This window comes from Panthera tigris, chromosome B4, assembly GCF_018350195.1.
Source record: "Panthera tigris isolate Pti1 chromosome B4, P.tigris_Pti1_mat1.1, whole genome shotgun sequence".
NCBI classification, from domain to species: domain Eukaryota; kingdom Metazoa; phylum Chordata; class Mammalia; order Carnivora; family Felidae; genus Panthera; species Panthera tigris.
The window spans coordinates 133956442-133971627 of record NC_056666.1 but is presented as its reverse complement, the minus strand read 5'-3'; the positions used below and the strand labels follow the sequence as shown (position 1 = coordinate 133971627).

The 15186-nt window shown below is 57.9% G+C and overlaps 1 protein-coding gene across 4 annotated transcripts; it reads left to right on the top strand.

The window, feature by feature from the left end:
• Positions 1–4483: 4483 nt before the first annotated feature.
• On the top strand, positions 4484–10541 carry CYP2D6 (cytochrome P450, family 2, subfamily D, polypeptide 6). Of its 4 annotated transcripts, XM_042990790.1 has the most exons (12): positions 4489–4571; positions 4795–5150; positions 5446–5553; positions 5968–6199; positions 7124–7295; positions 7878–8030; positions 8124–8284; positions 8730–8906; positions 9069–9210; positions 9399–9586; positions 10031–10172; positions 10272–10541. In XM_042990790.1, the coding sequence occupies exons 4-12, from the start codon at positions 6011–6013 to the stop codon at positions 10448–10450; spliced, it is 1503 nt and encodes a 500-aa protein (XP_042846724.1). In that variant the 5' UTR covers positions 4489–4571; positions 4795–5150; positions 5446–5553; positions 5968–6010; the 3' UTR covers positions 10451–10541.
• The last annotated feature ends 4645 nt before the right edge of the window (positions 10542–15186 follow it).

Below are 15186 nucleotides of genomic sequence, written 5' to 3'. Positions count from 1 at the left end.
ATTCTCTAGTTAAAGAACTCCAAATTTGTTCCGATAACAGTGAAATTTAAGTGTGAAATTGAACAAGCTGGTCTCATAAAGGACGGGGTGTGGCTTTGATCTTTAGCCTGCCTCACGCCGGTTCAGAGAGCTGCAGACCCAGGGTTGAAAGAGCAGACAGACCACACCGGAACCATCCTTTGTCGTTAATTTGTCTCAAAGTGGGAAGGTTTGGGGGTTGGGGGGGTGGGGGATGTGGGGACGGTCCGTGTTTTCAAGAGTGGGGGAATGATGTTTAAACACAAATAAATTTTTTCATTTCCAGAAACACTATTTATTTATTATTTTTAAAATTTTTATCTTTTTGGGGGGTGAGATGGGCAGATGTCCCAAGGTCACAGCCATGTCCTGGGTCACTGTGGCCAGTGAGAACCATGAGCGCCCCACTAAGTGCGCCCGGCAGGCAGGGTCAGGGGGTGGCCTGCCTCTGGACGCATTCCTGGCAGCTGTACCCTGTCCCCCCCCCACTCCCCAGGCCGAAGGATGGGACAGGAAATCTAAGTTGTAGGACTCGGCACACGGGGGAGGGGCTGTTGAGTGCCATCAGTGTGGTTAGGCTGACCAGGAACACCCAGTTAGCCCTTTTTTCTTTTGCTTTCATTTTTATAAAGGAAAAGGGGGCCTGTCAGGTGAGCAGCTCCACGCTACATGATTCTTTATGTTGTATTGTTTTGTTTTGTAAATTGTATAATTTTTAAATATCTGAGTTTTAAAAAAAGAAGAAAAAAGTACAAAAAAAATCTTGTTAAGGCCTTAAGAAGGGGTTAGTGCATCTTTCAGGGGTCACTCTGCCGTGGGGATAAAATGGCTGTTTCACAAACAGTTTTATTTAAAAAACAAAAAAAAAAAAATCAAAAAATAATAAACTTCATTTTAACCTTGTTTCCTTTTTTTGTTTAATGTAAAGCAAACGCGTCTCTTCCTCCTCCCATTCCAGCCCCCAAAGGTGGCTTTGCTCCACTGCAGAGAAGGCCGCCATCTGACTGTCCAGCTGAGCCCCAGCCTCCCGCGCCCCCCGCGGCCCTCGCAGCGGGGCCTGGAAGGACACAAAACCCAAGCTCCTCTGCGGCCCCGCCCGGGCGGGTGGAACTCAGCCAGTGTGCGGGGACGGGCGGATTTACTTAAGTTGGTATGAGGACAGATTTCCAATCAACATTAATTTTAAAGGTTATAAAAAAATAATGCAATGTTAATGGACTTTTTTAGAGAACAGAAATACTGGAAGGAATGTTGTGAAGTAGAAGTAAGCAATTATAAATGAGTTCTTGTGTGCTCATCAATTTGGGACTGCAGAAATGGCAGATTAATTCTGTTTTAATGGCTCCATCAAGCCGTGCGGCCCATTTCTCATTTCGCTCACCAGGACGGAGGCGTGGGTGGGTGTGCTGGGCGGGCTGTGGGACCCGCATGGAAATGACGGCTTTTTGAGCCGCGCGGCTCTCCGTCTGGTCTTGACTTGGCGCTAACACGGTTCAGATGAAATTGATAGATTTCAGGTGTCAGGGGCTCAACCACAAACCTTGAAAAATACGTGTCTTGAGGAAAATATTTTCCCAATGGCAAATGATTCTTTGTCATTTTGCTTTTATTCTTCTGTCCCCTTTTGACTTGCTGATGATACTTGAGCGAGGCACATGGGATGATTCTAGGACTTTCCTCAAACTGGCTTCTGAAATGACCGTTTCCCCGGGGCGTGGCTGCGTTCCACACTCCGCTCCTGGCTCCGGCTTTCCAGCTTCTGCAGGAAGCCTCACCTCCTGCATTTTAAGTTCATAGCAGTATTGAGCAGAAGTTACAGAACGTGCCCGTGTGTTCCCGGTCCCCCCACACACAGCCTACCCCAGCCAAGCGGTGCATTTGTTACAACTGGTGATCCGACTACATAGACCCGTCGTTGTCACCCAGAGCCCGTAGTTGACATTTGGGTGCCTTCTTGGTGTTGCACACTCCGTGGGTTTGGACAAGAGGTGTAATGACACGTGTCCACCGTTACAGTCTCAGAGTAGTCTCACCGCCCTAAAGATCTTCTGTGCTCTGCCTGTCCTCCCTCCTCCCAGCCCCTGGCAACCACTGATCTTTTTACTGTCTCCATAGTTTTGCCTTTTCCAGAATGTCATATGGTTGGAATCATACAGTATGTAGCCTTGTCAGATTGGCTTCCTTCACTCAGTGAAAACGCATTCAAGGTTCCTCCATGGCTTTTCATGGCTTGATAGCTCATTTAGTGCTAAGGAATATTCCATTGTCCAGATGTACCACAGTTCACTCACCTGCCAAGAGACGTCCTGGTTGCTGCCCAGTTTTGGCAATTATGAATAAAGCTGCTGTGAATAACCTGTGTGCAGGTTTTTGTGTGGACATCCGTTCTCAACTCCTTTGGGTCGATATCGAGGATCTTGCTGGATCACATGGTAAGAAGGTTTCGTTTTGTAAGGAACCACCAGCCACCTTGCACAGTGGCCGCGTATGGAAGTTCCTTTTGCCCCACACCTTTAACAGTATTTGGTGTTGTCAGTGTGCTGGATTTTGGCCATTCTAATAGGTATGCAGTGGTGATAACATGGATTTTTTTTTCATAAGTTTAAAATTGCAGATAAAATATTTACCATCTTAACCGGCGTGCAGTGTTGAGTATATTCGCATTGACAGGTGCGAGATCCAGGCCCATGTGCCCGGCAAGCTGCACGCAGGGTCCGCTTTAACCTTCTGCCTCTTTCTGTCCCCAGGAATTTTGGGGGGTTTCCTCTGTGGGCGCCGCCATGCCGCAGGGAGGGAGAGGGGTCACGGCTGGCAAAATGCCACCAACGTTCCCAGCGCCCTCGCTGGGTGCCGAAGCTCCCTCCCAGGGGTGCCGGGGGTGGGCGGTTCCCGGTCCGCACCGTGTTGGTGCCATCCCTCCCCGGGCAGGCAAACTCCAGTGACACATGTGGTCCCTGCGAAGCGCTCACTCCCATCTCCACTTCTCCTGGGCAGCCTCACCGCCTGACTGGGGGTGGGGGCGGCCCTGAGTGTGTCTGTGAGTAAACCCCAGGAACTCAAGTGCTGGCCCTTGAAGTTTTTGTCCAGTGTGGAACAGTAACTCAGAGCATGCATTTTGAAACGGACCCTAATGCTGCTCGATGACTTTGATCTCCTACCACAAACTGGAAGCCACCAGCCTTAGGGGCTGCGGAGAGGGCACGTGAACAGCAGCGCCTGGCACACGAAGCTATGATTGCACAATGATTGCAGAAGGCCACAGGCCTCACAAGGCCACCCCGCCCTGGACAACAGGCCACTGCCCTTCGCAACCCCCCAGTGGGCACGATGCCTCAAAAGAAGGGGGTAGAGATAGTTTATCTAAGGCCACTGTGTGACCGGACACTCGGACCCTCACGTTCCCCGTGCTAACACCACCTGACCGGCGGTCTGGGTAGAGAGTCGCCGCTCGCTGAACAGGAGTGCGCAGCTGAGGCAGATCAGAGCCCCCCACCCACCCACCCACCCCCCGCCCCCAGGGTGCCTAGGGTCTCGCCCTCCTGCTCTATCGAGTGGCCTTAGAAGCGGTCTCCCTGCCTCCTGGAAGCCAAGACCGCAATTTCGCACAGTCTAGACCTCAGCCAGACTTGCAAAGCTGCCACCTCCAGCCGCCTCCCTCCGGCTGCCCCACCCCCACCACGCACAAGACTTTGCAGTGCTCCAGGGTCCTCCAGAAAGTCCTGCTCCAGCCTGGGGCAGTGTCCCCATGACCCTGAAAGCAGTCCCCACGCTGCCGGCCTGGCCCCCTCCGGGTCCTGAGCACCTTGGAGCAGGGCCCACCATGTGCTTCCCACCATGTCGCCAGTACTTAGCCCAGCACCCAGTACCCAGCACATAGTACTTCCGGTGTGGGTGGGACAGAATCCAAGCCCATCAAGTACTTGGCCATGGCGAGATGCAGGGAAGGCCCAGCTGGGTCCCAAAAAACTAAGTCCTGGGCCCAGCGGGAGAGTAGGGGTGTGGGACTTCGGGAAGGAAGCAGCTTCCACAAGCCAAGCAGGAATTGCGAACATTGGAAGCCATATGACCCCGGGTTGCCACCTCTGAATGGCGTCTCTGAGCCAGGGATGTCAGAGGGCGCTCGGGAAGATCCTGGTCCTCTTACAGTGGGAAGGCGAAGCAGGGGGAGAACGGGGGCGATGGGGTGGGGGTAAGGGATGCCTCCCCCAGGCCCTGCTTCAGCTGGGAGAGAGAATACCCCGGCTGTTTCCAGAATGAGAGTGTGCCTCACACACCCCTGGGACGGGTGAAGGGGACTGACCCTGCCCGGGAAATGCCCCTTCCCACCCTCTGGGTCTACTACCTTCTCATCTGAGCAGGTTTTGGCCTCAGAGTTCCCACCAGCCTCACTGATGTAACAATTCAGCTTCAATTCCCGCCCCTTCCATTGTTGGAGAAGGAGCGTGAGGCCGGGCATGGTGTGGTCACCCAGGCCTTACGCGGAGGAGCAGAGAGGCTGAGCAAGAGGAAGGGTCTGGTTGGCACGACTCCAGCCTGGTGCGGGTGGCACACAGGTTTGCATCTTTCCTGGAAGGACCTCGGAGTCAGGACTGGAAGGCTTGGGACTGGAGCCACGGGGGACCTGGCCTGGGGGGGGGGGGCGGGGAGGGGGACGCGGGGAAGGCGCTGGCACAAGGGGAGTCCTGAGAATTCACTCCCTGGGGTCCTCAGCAGGGGGCGCCTGTGAGGGCGGAAAGAAATTGTGTCCCACTGGATTTCCATCCCCTCGTCTTCCAGAATGAGTTTGAGCAGCTGATGTTCAAGGACAAATGAGGAGGAGGAGGAGGAGGAGGAAGCAGGCCTCCTCCTCAGAGGACAGAGGTACCTCTCGGGTCTAAGCCACCCTCACGCCCCTGAGCTCAGCGGCAGCTCAGTCAACAAGGGAAAGTGCCCACGCCGGAAAGTGGGGCAGGCATGAAGGACATTCATCACTCGGGTGGCCGCAAGAGCCAGGAGGTCCAAGGACGAATTTGTAACAAACTTAGGAAGGCGTCTCCAGGCCATTGAACTGGCGGTCAGCGTGAGTAGGAAGCTCTGAAAACAACCCAGCTGCCTCCCCACCCCCAGATGGAAACTCGACAGGCCAAGATCAGGTCAGAACTGAGGACGCTGGGCCCGCCTACCAGGCGAGGGACCACAGCGCCACTGTGGGCAGCCTCGAGGCAGGAGGCAGGGGTGGGGTCCGGGCAGCTACCGGGAACTAGGGTGACTTGGTGCTGGGTCTGAGTGTGTGTGTGTGTGTGTGTGTGTGTGTGTGTGTAAGTGGTGCGTGGTTTTGTGGGTGTGTAAATGTGTGCTGTGATTGCGGGTCAGTGTGTGAACACGTGGGTAGCGTCTGAATGTGTGAGTGGTTCGTGATTGTGGGTTTCTCTGTGTTGAGTGAACTAGTGTGAAGGGGACACCAAGAACGTCATCCCCGCCACCACGGACCCTCTGATCACTGTGACCTCCCTAGGGCACTGGGCAAGTGCCAGTAACAAACTTGCGAGGGGGCAGGTAACATATGGGAAGACAAGGGTGTGTTCTGGGGACGAGGCTGGGACCACACTAAGGGGTGCGAGCCTAATACGACGGGTGGGTGGCAGAATCAAGTCCAATGACCCCTGGTTTTTCCTCGGAGCCTCTAACAGAGCTGCAGAGTCAGGCTGAGGGGTGGGCTTCTCGTCTCTCCACTAATCTCACCCCACTACCCTGGGGAAGCACCCGAGAGTCCAAGAGGGACAGGACTTCGGCGGTCACCCCTGCACCTGACCTTCCTCGGCTCCTCCTCGTGTCCGCTGGCAGCACGGTCCCCCTGACACGTTGACTCGGGGCAGAGGGCAAAGGCCGGCCTCGGGTCCCTTTAGAAAGAGGGCCCGCGCTGGCTGGGCTCGCAAAATGTGCTGAGCGTCCCATCTGGCCCGGTCCTAGGTACCTGGTGTGCCGGAGGAGCCCAGCACGCACTGAGGCGGCCATGGGACTGCTGACCGGGGATGCTCTGGGGCCCCTGGCCATAGCCGTGGCCCTCTTCCTGCTCCTGGTGGACCTTCTGCACAGGCGCAGATTCTGGGCTGCCCGCTTCCCGCCAGGCCCCATGCCGCTGCCGCTGCTGGGCAACCTGCTGCAGATGGACTTCCAGGACACGCTCTTCTACTTCGACCGGGTGAGGGAGGCGGGAGGCGGGCAGCAGAGGGGGATGGGGACCCCGCCTAGCGGCGGCGGATGGCGGGTGGGGGGTGAAGCCACAGGCCGCACAAGGAGAGCACAAGGAGACGGGCCGAGCGCAGGAGGCAGGGGTGAGAGGCTGACGGCGGCCGGCCTCCGTGCAGGGCCCGAAGGACGATTGGGATTTTCCAATCAAAGGTCAAAGAGGGCAAAGGCCTGGAGTGGGGTGTGGGCTTGGCAGTGGGTTTGGGATCCAGTCGGGCAGCGCTTAAATCATGTGACCTGGGTCCCTTCTGATTACAGCAGGAGGAAAGGTCTTGAGAATCGGGGACGCAGTCTGGTCATGAGCCCCATTTTAAAAATTACTTTATTATTTTATTTTGTGTTATTTTCTATTTTATTTACTGAGAGAGGGCACAAGTGAGCAAAGGGCAGAGAGGGAGAGAGAGACCCACAAGGGGCAGAACGAGAAGCGGGGCTCACTCGAATTGGGGCTGGAGCTCACGAAAGGTGAGATCATGACCTGGGCTGAAGTCAGATAGGAGCCCCATTTAAATCAGGAAACCGAGGGTGACATAATTACGGGGACAGTTTCTACTCTTTCGCTGCTGTGGTTTCTTGGGTCTCAGTGCTCACCTCTGTAAACTTCAGTTTCTTCACCCGTAGAATGGGATCCTAACTTGGCCTACTGACAATTTTGGTGACCTTTGCAAAGTCCTAGCTGAGAGGTCTGATCCAGCGTGAGCTCCTCCTCCGTAGACCCAGAGTCACTAGGCCAGATATCGCCCTTGCACCAGCGTGCTGCCGGAGGCCTAGGGGTGCCCCAAGGCTAGCGCCATGAGACTGGGGCCGCAGCCTGCTGGGGGTGGGGGTGGGGGGGCGGAACCGGGCTTGACAAACGCCCTCAAACCTCGGCCTGCAGCTGCGGCGCCGCTTCGGGGACGTGTTCAGCCTGCAGCTGGCCTGGACGCCCGTGGTCGTGCTCAACGGCCTGGAGGCCGTGCGCGAGGCCTTGGTCTACCACAGCGAGGACACTGCCGACCGCCCACCTATGCCGATCTACGAGCACCTGGGGTTCGGGCCGCGCTCCCAAGGCAAGCGGAGAAGGGGGGCAGACCGAGGTCCGGCGGGGACTGGGCCAGCAGTGACTCAAGACCCGGCAGGGCTAAGTGGAGGCAGGATCGTGGACATGCAGTGCAGGGAAGAGTCAAAGAATTTGGAGTGGCCGCAGGTGGAGGAAGGATCTGGTGCCAAGTGCCGGGGTCTGATAGAGGTGGATGAGGGCGGGGCCTGACCGAGAAGGGGCGGGCCCAGGGCCGAAGCGGTCAAGAAAAGGACGTCTGGGTGGGCGGGAATGAGGGGGAAGGAAGACTGTATGGGCGAGGCAGGGGGCGGACCAGGACTTTTCCCTACCGGGCAGGGGTCAAGGTGGGCAGGGTGATGCCAACACCTGCCCCCAGCAGAGGAGAGCTGGCGGGCAGGCAGAGAGACCAGTCCCCAGCGGCAAGTGGGTGTCAAAGTGGGCGCGATTGAGTGGGCGTGGGGGGCAAGGTTTGTGGGGGCGGGCAGGGGGCCGGGCCTGTGAACGGGGCAGGGGCGGGGCCTTGCGAAGGGGGCGGGGCCGAGTGCCCTGGGCGGGCGCGTCAAACCACGCCCACCGCCCCGCCCCGCCCCAGGGGTGTTCATGGCGCGCTACGGGCGCGAGTGGCGCGAGCAGCGGCGCTTCGCCTTGTCCACCCTGCGCAACTTCGGCCTGGGCAAGAAGTCACTGGAGCAGTGGGTGACCGAGGAGGCGTCGTGCCTCTGTGCAGCCTTCGCCGACCATGCCGGTGCGTTTGGGGGCTGAGGGGCCCAGGAGACAGGGACGGAGGGGCTGGGGAAGAGATGCAGGAGACCCCCTGACCCGCACCGTCCCCTCTCAGGACGCCCTTTTAGCCCCAGGGCCCTTCTGAATAAAGCTGTGAGCAACGTGATCGCTTCCCTCACCTACGGGCGCCGCTTCGAGTACGACGACCCGCGCCTCCACAAGCTGATAGACCGAGCACTGAAGGGACTGCAGGAGGACAGCGGCTTCGTGCGTGAGGTGCGGGGCGGGGGCGCCAAGGAGCCCTGCAGGGCGAGCTGCGTGGAGGCGGCCTCCGCCCTAAAACGCGCCTCCCGGAGGAGGGCGTGGGGGAGGAGGGGGAGGGGGAGTACGGAGGGGCCTGGGAGAAAAGGCATTCCAAGACAAAGGGTCTGGAGAAGGTGGGGAGATCGCAGGCCCGGAGCCGGGGAGGCGGGCCCAGGGTCCAGGAGCCCAGGAGAGGGCCCGGGAAGGAATCTGTACCTGCTTCATTGGAAGCCACTAGAGCCCGTGAGATCTAGGGTTTAGATTTATCCTTCTGGGCCCCGAGCCAGGAAAGAGGATCAAGGCCCGAACTTAGGGAGGAGCCACTGCAATGGTGGGGACACCCGGGAGGTGGCAGGGACCTGGCTGATGGAAGTGAACACCTGAGCACAGGAAGGTCCCCCATCTGTGGCCCTCCCAGGCCCTGAACTCCATCCCTGTGCTCCTGAACATCCCGGGACTGACTGACAAGGTCTTCTCAAACCAGAAAGCCTTAATGACCCTCCTGAATGAACTAGTCCAGGAACACAGGATCACCCGGGACCCAACCCAGCCACCCCGAGACCTGACTGACGCCTTCCTGGATGAAATAGAAAAGGTGAGGTGTCGGGGACAGTGGTGGTGGTTTGAGAATCCCATGAACCCAGGCCCAGGAAGGTGGGGCCTGGACATCACCCAGTGATCAGTGATGGGTGCAGGGTGGGAGGCCATCTGGGGGCTTCTTCCCTCTGGCCCAGCTCACCCTCTTGGCACGGCCCAGGCTAGGGGGAGCCCCGAGAGCAGCTTCAATGATGAGAACATGCTCATGGTGACAGCCGACCTGTTTCTTGCTGGGATGCTGTCCACCTCAGCCACGCTGGCCTGGGCCCTCCTGCTCATGATCTTGCACCCGGACGTGCAGCGTGAGTTCAGCCTGGGGCCCGGATGGATGGATGAGGGAGGAGAGGAACCAGCCGGGACCCCTTAAGCTTGCTCTAGCCCCCCGAAGCTCTGAGCGGAAGCTGGGCCCTGGGCCCTTCCATAGAGTCAGGCAGAGGTCGGAGCCCAGACCTCAGGGTTCTGACCACTATGGGGATGCTTGGCTGTCTAGGACGCGTCCAACGGGAGATAGATGAAGTGTTAGGGCCGGAGCAGCGACCAGCGATGGCGGACCAGACCCGCATGCCCTTCACCATGGCCGTGATGCACGAGGTGCAGCGCTTTGGGGACCTCGCCCCACTGGGCGTGCCCCACATGACATCCCGAGACATTGAAGTACAGGGCTTTCTCATCCCCAAGGTAGGTCTGCAGCCCTCTGCACCCATGCTCAGCACCACCCAGCATGGCCAATGCCAGGTAAGGGCGGGGACCCAAGGCACCCAATCCTCATTTCTGCAAGCACCCACTATCCCAGCCTAGGTGGATGTGGGGGATGGGAGCAGAGGCAGGGCCGGCCTCTCTCTTCAGAGCCCCCGAGTCAGGTGGGGAAGACAGACCGAAATGTTGCACGGGGTTTTGGAGGAGCCTGTGCACAGGGACAGGTGGCAGCGTGGACCCCCGTGGGTGGTGAGTCACTTGGCCTGCCATGGGGACAAAGGAGGTGCTGAGAAGCTTCTTGGGCCACGGGGTTATTTGAAAGAGTCCCATGTGTGCCAGGCAGAGCGTGCACCCATGCGTGTTCGGTGGCAGGGGTCTGGGCGTCCCATAGCCTAGACCCCACCCATGCCAGGCGTCTCCTGCCAGGGGACAACACTTATCACCAACCTATCGTCAGTGCTGAAGGACAAGACGGTCTGGAAGAAGCCCTTCCGTTTCCACCCCGAGCACTTCCTGGATGCCCAGGGCCAATTCGTCAAGCAGGAGGCCTTCATGCCCTTCTCTGCAGGTACCTGCGGTGCCCAACTCACTGACCCCTCCCAAGGGAGTCTCGGAGGATGGAGCCCAGGCCCCCAGGCTCACTGAGCACCCCCATACCCACCCGCAGGCCGCCGCATATGCCTCGGGGAGCCCCTGGCCCGCATGGAGTTCTTCCTCTTCTTCACCTGTCTGCTACAGCGCTTCAGCTTTTCCGTGCCTGTGGGGCAACCCCGGCCCAGCGACCATGGTGTCTTTTCCTTCCTGATGATCCCACCCCCCTACCAGCTCTGTGCCACGCCACGCTAGGAGGAGGAACCAGCCCCCCACCTGGCTCCTCGGCAGGGGCCCTGATACGCAATAAACCAATTTGGCGGTTCCATCCTGGCTTCCGAGTCCCCTCGGGCCGCGTGACCAGCCCCTGGCGGTGATGGGGCCTCAGCAGCCTCCCCAGGGCCAGCCCCTACCCCTGCCTTATCCATCCTTGCCTTGCATTTGATCCCATTCGAGAGACGGGTATACCGAGGGCCAGAAGATGACAAGCTTACCCCCTGCTCACCCAGAGACCCAACATCGGCCACTCTGGTTAGTGGCAATGTCTAAGGTCCTGGCCCGTGCCAGGAAGAGCGAGAACAAGCTGCTGAGAGATCTCACCCAGGCCCCGGTGGGGGTGGGGAGGACCCCACTCGGCCCGGACACCCCCACCTCAGGTCCAACACCGCCCACCCCACACCACAGGCCAGCAGCTCAGCAGCACCTTCAACCCTTCTGCCCCGCTTCATCTACGACACCCCCGAAGGTGAGGCGCTCAGGGAGGGCCAGGAGGGATGTGCCAGGTTAACACCTGGGGCTCGGTCCTCAGGTGCCAGAGCTTTCCCTGCAAAGCCTAATGGCCGCCCAGGAGTGAGCCACCTCCCTGAGCCTTTCAGTCACCCCAAACTAGGATGGGCCCCGTTCCCTAGCCCCTCGGAAATGCTCGCGTTCAGTCACCTGCTCAGGACTTGCCATTCATGGCCAGGCTGGAGCAGGAAGACGCTCGTTTGGCTCCAGCCCAGGGCACAGTCCTCTGAGCGGCTGGGTCAGGCTGAGCTCTTGGGAGACTTGGCCAGGGGTAGGCAGGGAGACCTGTGGGCCACAGGCATGCCCTAGGGACGGGGGTCGACCTTGGACCCACGTGACAGTGGGATGGTCGGAGGGCGAGGAGGCCATGTGGAGACCCTGGAGGAGGACACCTGCCTTTCACCCTTGCTCTGCCAGGATACTGTGTGACCCTGGGCCAGTCCCTCCCCTGCCCCGGGCTTCTGTTTCCCCTTCAGCCAATGAGCTGCTGGCGTCAGATGGCTGCCGGGTCCTGTCTTCCTGCTCTGACTTCTCGGGCTGTGACCCTGTTAGCCTGGAGCCGCGGCCAGGAGCAGGACTGCTGTGCCCCCTCCGTGCCCACCCCCACAACCGGCGGGTTCTGGACTGCGCACCTGGGGAGCACCTGAGGGTTGCTGACAATGGGATGCTTTGCCAAGTCTTGCGCAGACCCCCTTGGTGCATTTAGGGAACAGCTTGGGGACCACAGACACTCAGGTCAGAAGCGCCCCCTCCCCCAGGCTTCTTTTACCAGAGGACACGCACACCCAACGGCATCCCTGACAGAGGTCCCACCAGCACCTTCTAAATGCCTTCATGACATGGAGCCGCCCGGCTCTCAGCACTCAGGGGACTTGGTCTGTCCCCTGGCACTGAGTCAGAGGGCCTGTTCAGAGTATCTGCCGTTGTGTCAGGGCTCAGTGGCAGGAGGTGGTGTTCCTGCAGCTTGTCAGGACAGGGACTGTGGACAGGGTCTCACTGGGTTTTTGAAGACACGAAGCCTCTGAAAGGAGGCAGCTGGGTCTGCAGAAGCAGTAACTGCGGATTTATTGGATACTTTGTCATTCGTGGTTCTGTGTCTTCCGGGTGTCAGGGGCTGGGAACCAGCCCAGCCAGAGCCTCCTCAGGAGCCGGGGGACCCAGGCCCCAGGACTTTCCTCCTCACTCGCCACCTCAGAGGCCTCTGGAAAGTACAAACAGGCATGCCTGTGGGTCCCTTGCTGGGAGGACCTTTCCCCAGAGCCAGGGCGCCCTCTGATGCTGGGGGGACAGGCTCAGGAAAGGCGGGCCGTTCCCCCAGCCCGAGGGGAGTGGCTTCAAGCTCCCGGCTACCAGGAAGGAAGCAGGAGGCAGGGGAGACATTAGGGGGGACGCGGCATCTGGACACCTGGGCTTCTTCCCTCCCCTCCCCACCCAGGGCAGGAGGTCTGAGAGGAGTGATCTGTGACCCCTGCAGGGTCGCCGCGATCAGGGAGGGAGGCAGTCCTGCATCGGGGTGGGGCCAGAAGGGTATATTGCCATCTCCTTACAGACCTTTTTATTTGCCTGGGAAGAAAGAAAGGACACAGTGGCGGGATGAGACAGGTTCTACCCTACACAAATGGGGAAAGTAAGGCCTCACTTCACAGGAAGTCAGGAGAGGCAGGGTTCAGACCCGCTCTGCTCACACCAGGAGTGCGGCTCTTTGCGCCACTGGGACGGCGGTTCGGCCCAGTGGTCCTGGGGGTGCCCCGTGCCCCCAGTACTGCCCTCTCCCTCACGGCCCCCACCCTGCCGGGCTCTGGGGCTTCTCAGCGGGGCCCACGCTAGGGCTGTTCCTTCCCTCCCAGTCTGGGATCCCCGCCACCTCTTCCTCCCCGGCCGTCTCCCTCCTGGCGGGAATGGAGCTGGCTGCTTCCGCCCCTGGGGCCCTCCCCTCCCCCTCACGCTGAGCCAAGATGTCAGGATCCTCCTTCGCGGCCTCATTCAGTCCTCCAGTTGCCTTGGGGGTCGTGGCCTGCAGGGAGGGTCAGGAGGGTAGAGGTGGGCAGAAAGGCCCTCCGAATGCCTCCTCCCTCCCCGTTCTCTACACCCGGAGCGTGTGTAGTTAGTTCTTTGCCTTTCCAAGGAAGTCCTTCCCTGCTCAGTGAGTGGGGAGTTTCCTGGGGGGGGGTGCCACTACCCCTGGGATTCCCCTGCCACGAGCTGGGGTGTCTCTGCGCCTCATGGAGCTCTGACAGGAGCCAGCCTCACTTACCTCGGAGGCTTGCTTCTTCCCACTCCTGACTCCGCGTCTCTACAGAGGAAAACAGAAGTGACTCACAGCTGCGAGGGGCTGGGAGTCCTTCCCCGCCTGGCCCATCCTCTCACTGAACCTACCAAGGACGCCCAGGACAGCCACCCCATCCCAGGGGAAGAGGGGTCCCCAGCCCTTACCTGAGTGGTCACAGGGTAGCACTTATCCATCAGCCCCCACACTGGCCTTAAGGTCTCCCCTACGGGCTGCGTGGGAAGGAGGGAGAGGAGGGAGGCAAGGCTGAGGTGACGTCTAAGGCCACCTCAGCTACACTGCCGATGCCTGCATGCACAGACACCTAAATCCACTGTCGATGTCTGCATGCACAGACACCTAAAAACTACCAGTAATTTGAGAAAAAGTTCAAACAATAATGGGTAACTTTGCATTCATGAAATAAGAATGGGCTGTAAAACAGAAATGTTCAAAAAACCTCTAACTCTTGCACACAAAAGTATGATATAATAATGGGAATGAAAAATCCAATCCAAGTGTAGAAGGTGAAGTTGGAAAAAAAATTTTTTTTTTCCCAGAAAGAACAGAGAGGAGATCAGGAGCTCCCACAGCTAAATCACAGATCTTTCTGAGAGAGGGAACAGGGACCACAGACTGAGGTGGCAGGGGAGAGATACCAAATGAATACACCCCTTTTTTATCAAGACAATTTCCCAAAGGTGAGGGACAGGAGTTTCCAGAAGAGAAGGAATCACCAAGTACCTAGGACAATGGATGATGGAGACCCACCCCCAGAGCCTTCCATCAATACGTTTGAGAGCACTGAGGACAAGGAACCCCCAAACTTCCAGAAATACAAAGAAAAAAGTCTGTTTTGGGAATTCAACTTTCGTCAGACTTTCCTTTGAAAGTCGTTGAAGCCAGGAGACAATGAGGATCTTCAAGCCCTATGAGAAAAATACTTCTAGTCTAGAATTCTGTATCTGTCCAAACTCTTGGTGGAATATGAGTTAAGACTGTTTCAGATATGTGAGATCTAAAGACGCCCCCCTCGGGACGCAGGGGTTCTCCTAGAGGTTGGGTCCCACCCAAATGAAGGAGTGATGTGGGCTCCCCAACATGGGAGAAGTGGAGTGCTCCCCAGACCCATGAGAAAGGGAGGTCCCGGGACAGCTCAGCGGTGAACATCGTGAAGGGTGTCCTGTCCGTATGAAAATAGGAGGAGGGAGGGCTCCATGAGCTATGGCTCCACGAAAACCATCATACTGATAAAGCACCTAATTTTTCTTTCTTTTTTTTTTTTTTTAATTTTTTTAAATGTTTATTTATTTTTGAGACAGAGAGAGACACAGCATGAGCAGGGAAGGGGCAGAAAGAGAGGGAGACACAGAATGTGAAGCAGGCTCCAGGCTCTGAGCTGTCAGCCCAGAGCCCGACGCGGGGCTCAAACTCACGAACTGTGAGATCGTGACCTGAGCCGAAGTCGGAGGCTTAACCGACTGAGCCACCCAGGCACCCCAAGCACCTAATTTTTCTAAATGTATTGCAAGAAGACTGATTTTTTGGCAGACAGCTTGGATAAGTTGTAGGTAGAAAACTAAAAAAGAGGCAAGACCAAAATCGCACACGAAGAGCGGCCACGGCATACTATTCCGGGCTCCGCTAGGAATATTATTTTCATAGTTTAAAAATGTAAACCCTCAATATTGGTCTAATAAAAATTCTTACATACACCCACTGGCATGGCTAAAAACCAATGGCAAGTGCTGGGGAGGATGTGGGACAACCGGAATCTCGCATTCGGGGCTGGTGTGAGCGCAGAACCGCAGCAACCGCTCTGGAAAAGTCCCGGTTTTCTTGCGGGACTAAACGCACACTTAGCCACACGCCCCACCACTCGGGGGCCAGGTGTTTCCCGAAGCGGAAGGAGAACCTAGGTCGACACAAAACCTGTAGA

Coding starts and splice junctions, on each gene's coding strand:
- CYP2D6 (XM_042990788.1), top strand. CDS start 5,125: ATGGAAACTCGACAGGCCAAGATCAG. Junction 7,296..7,877: donor GTTCGGGCCGCGCTCCCAAG/GCAAGCGGAGAA, acceptor GCCCCGCCCCAG/GGGTGTTCATGGCGCGCTAC. Junction 9,211..9,398: donor CTTGCACCCGGACGTGCAGC/GTGAGTTCAGCC, acceptor TTGGCTGTCTAG/GACGCGTCCAACGGGAGATA.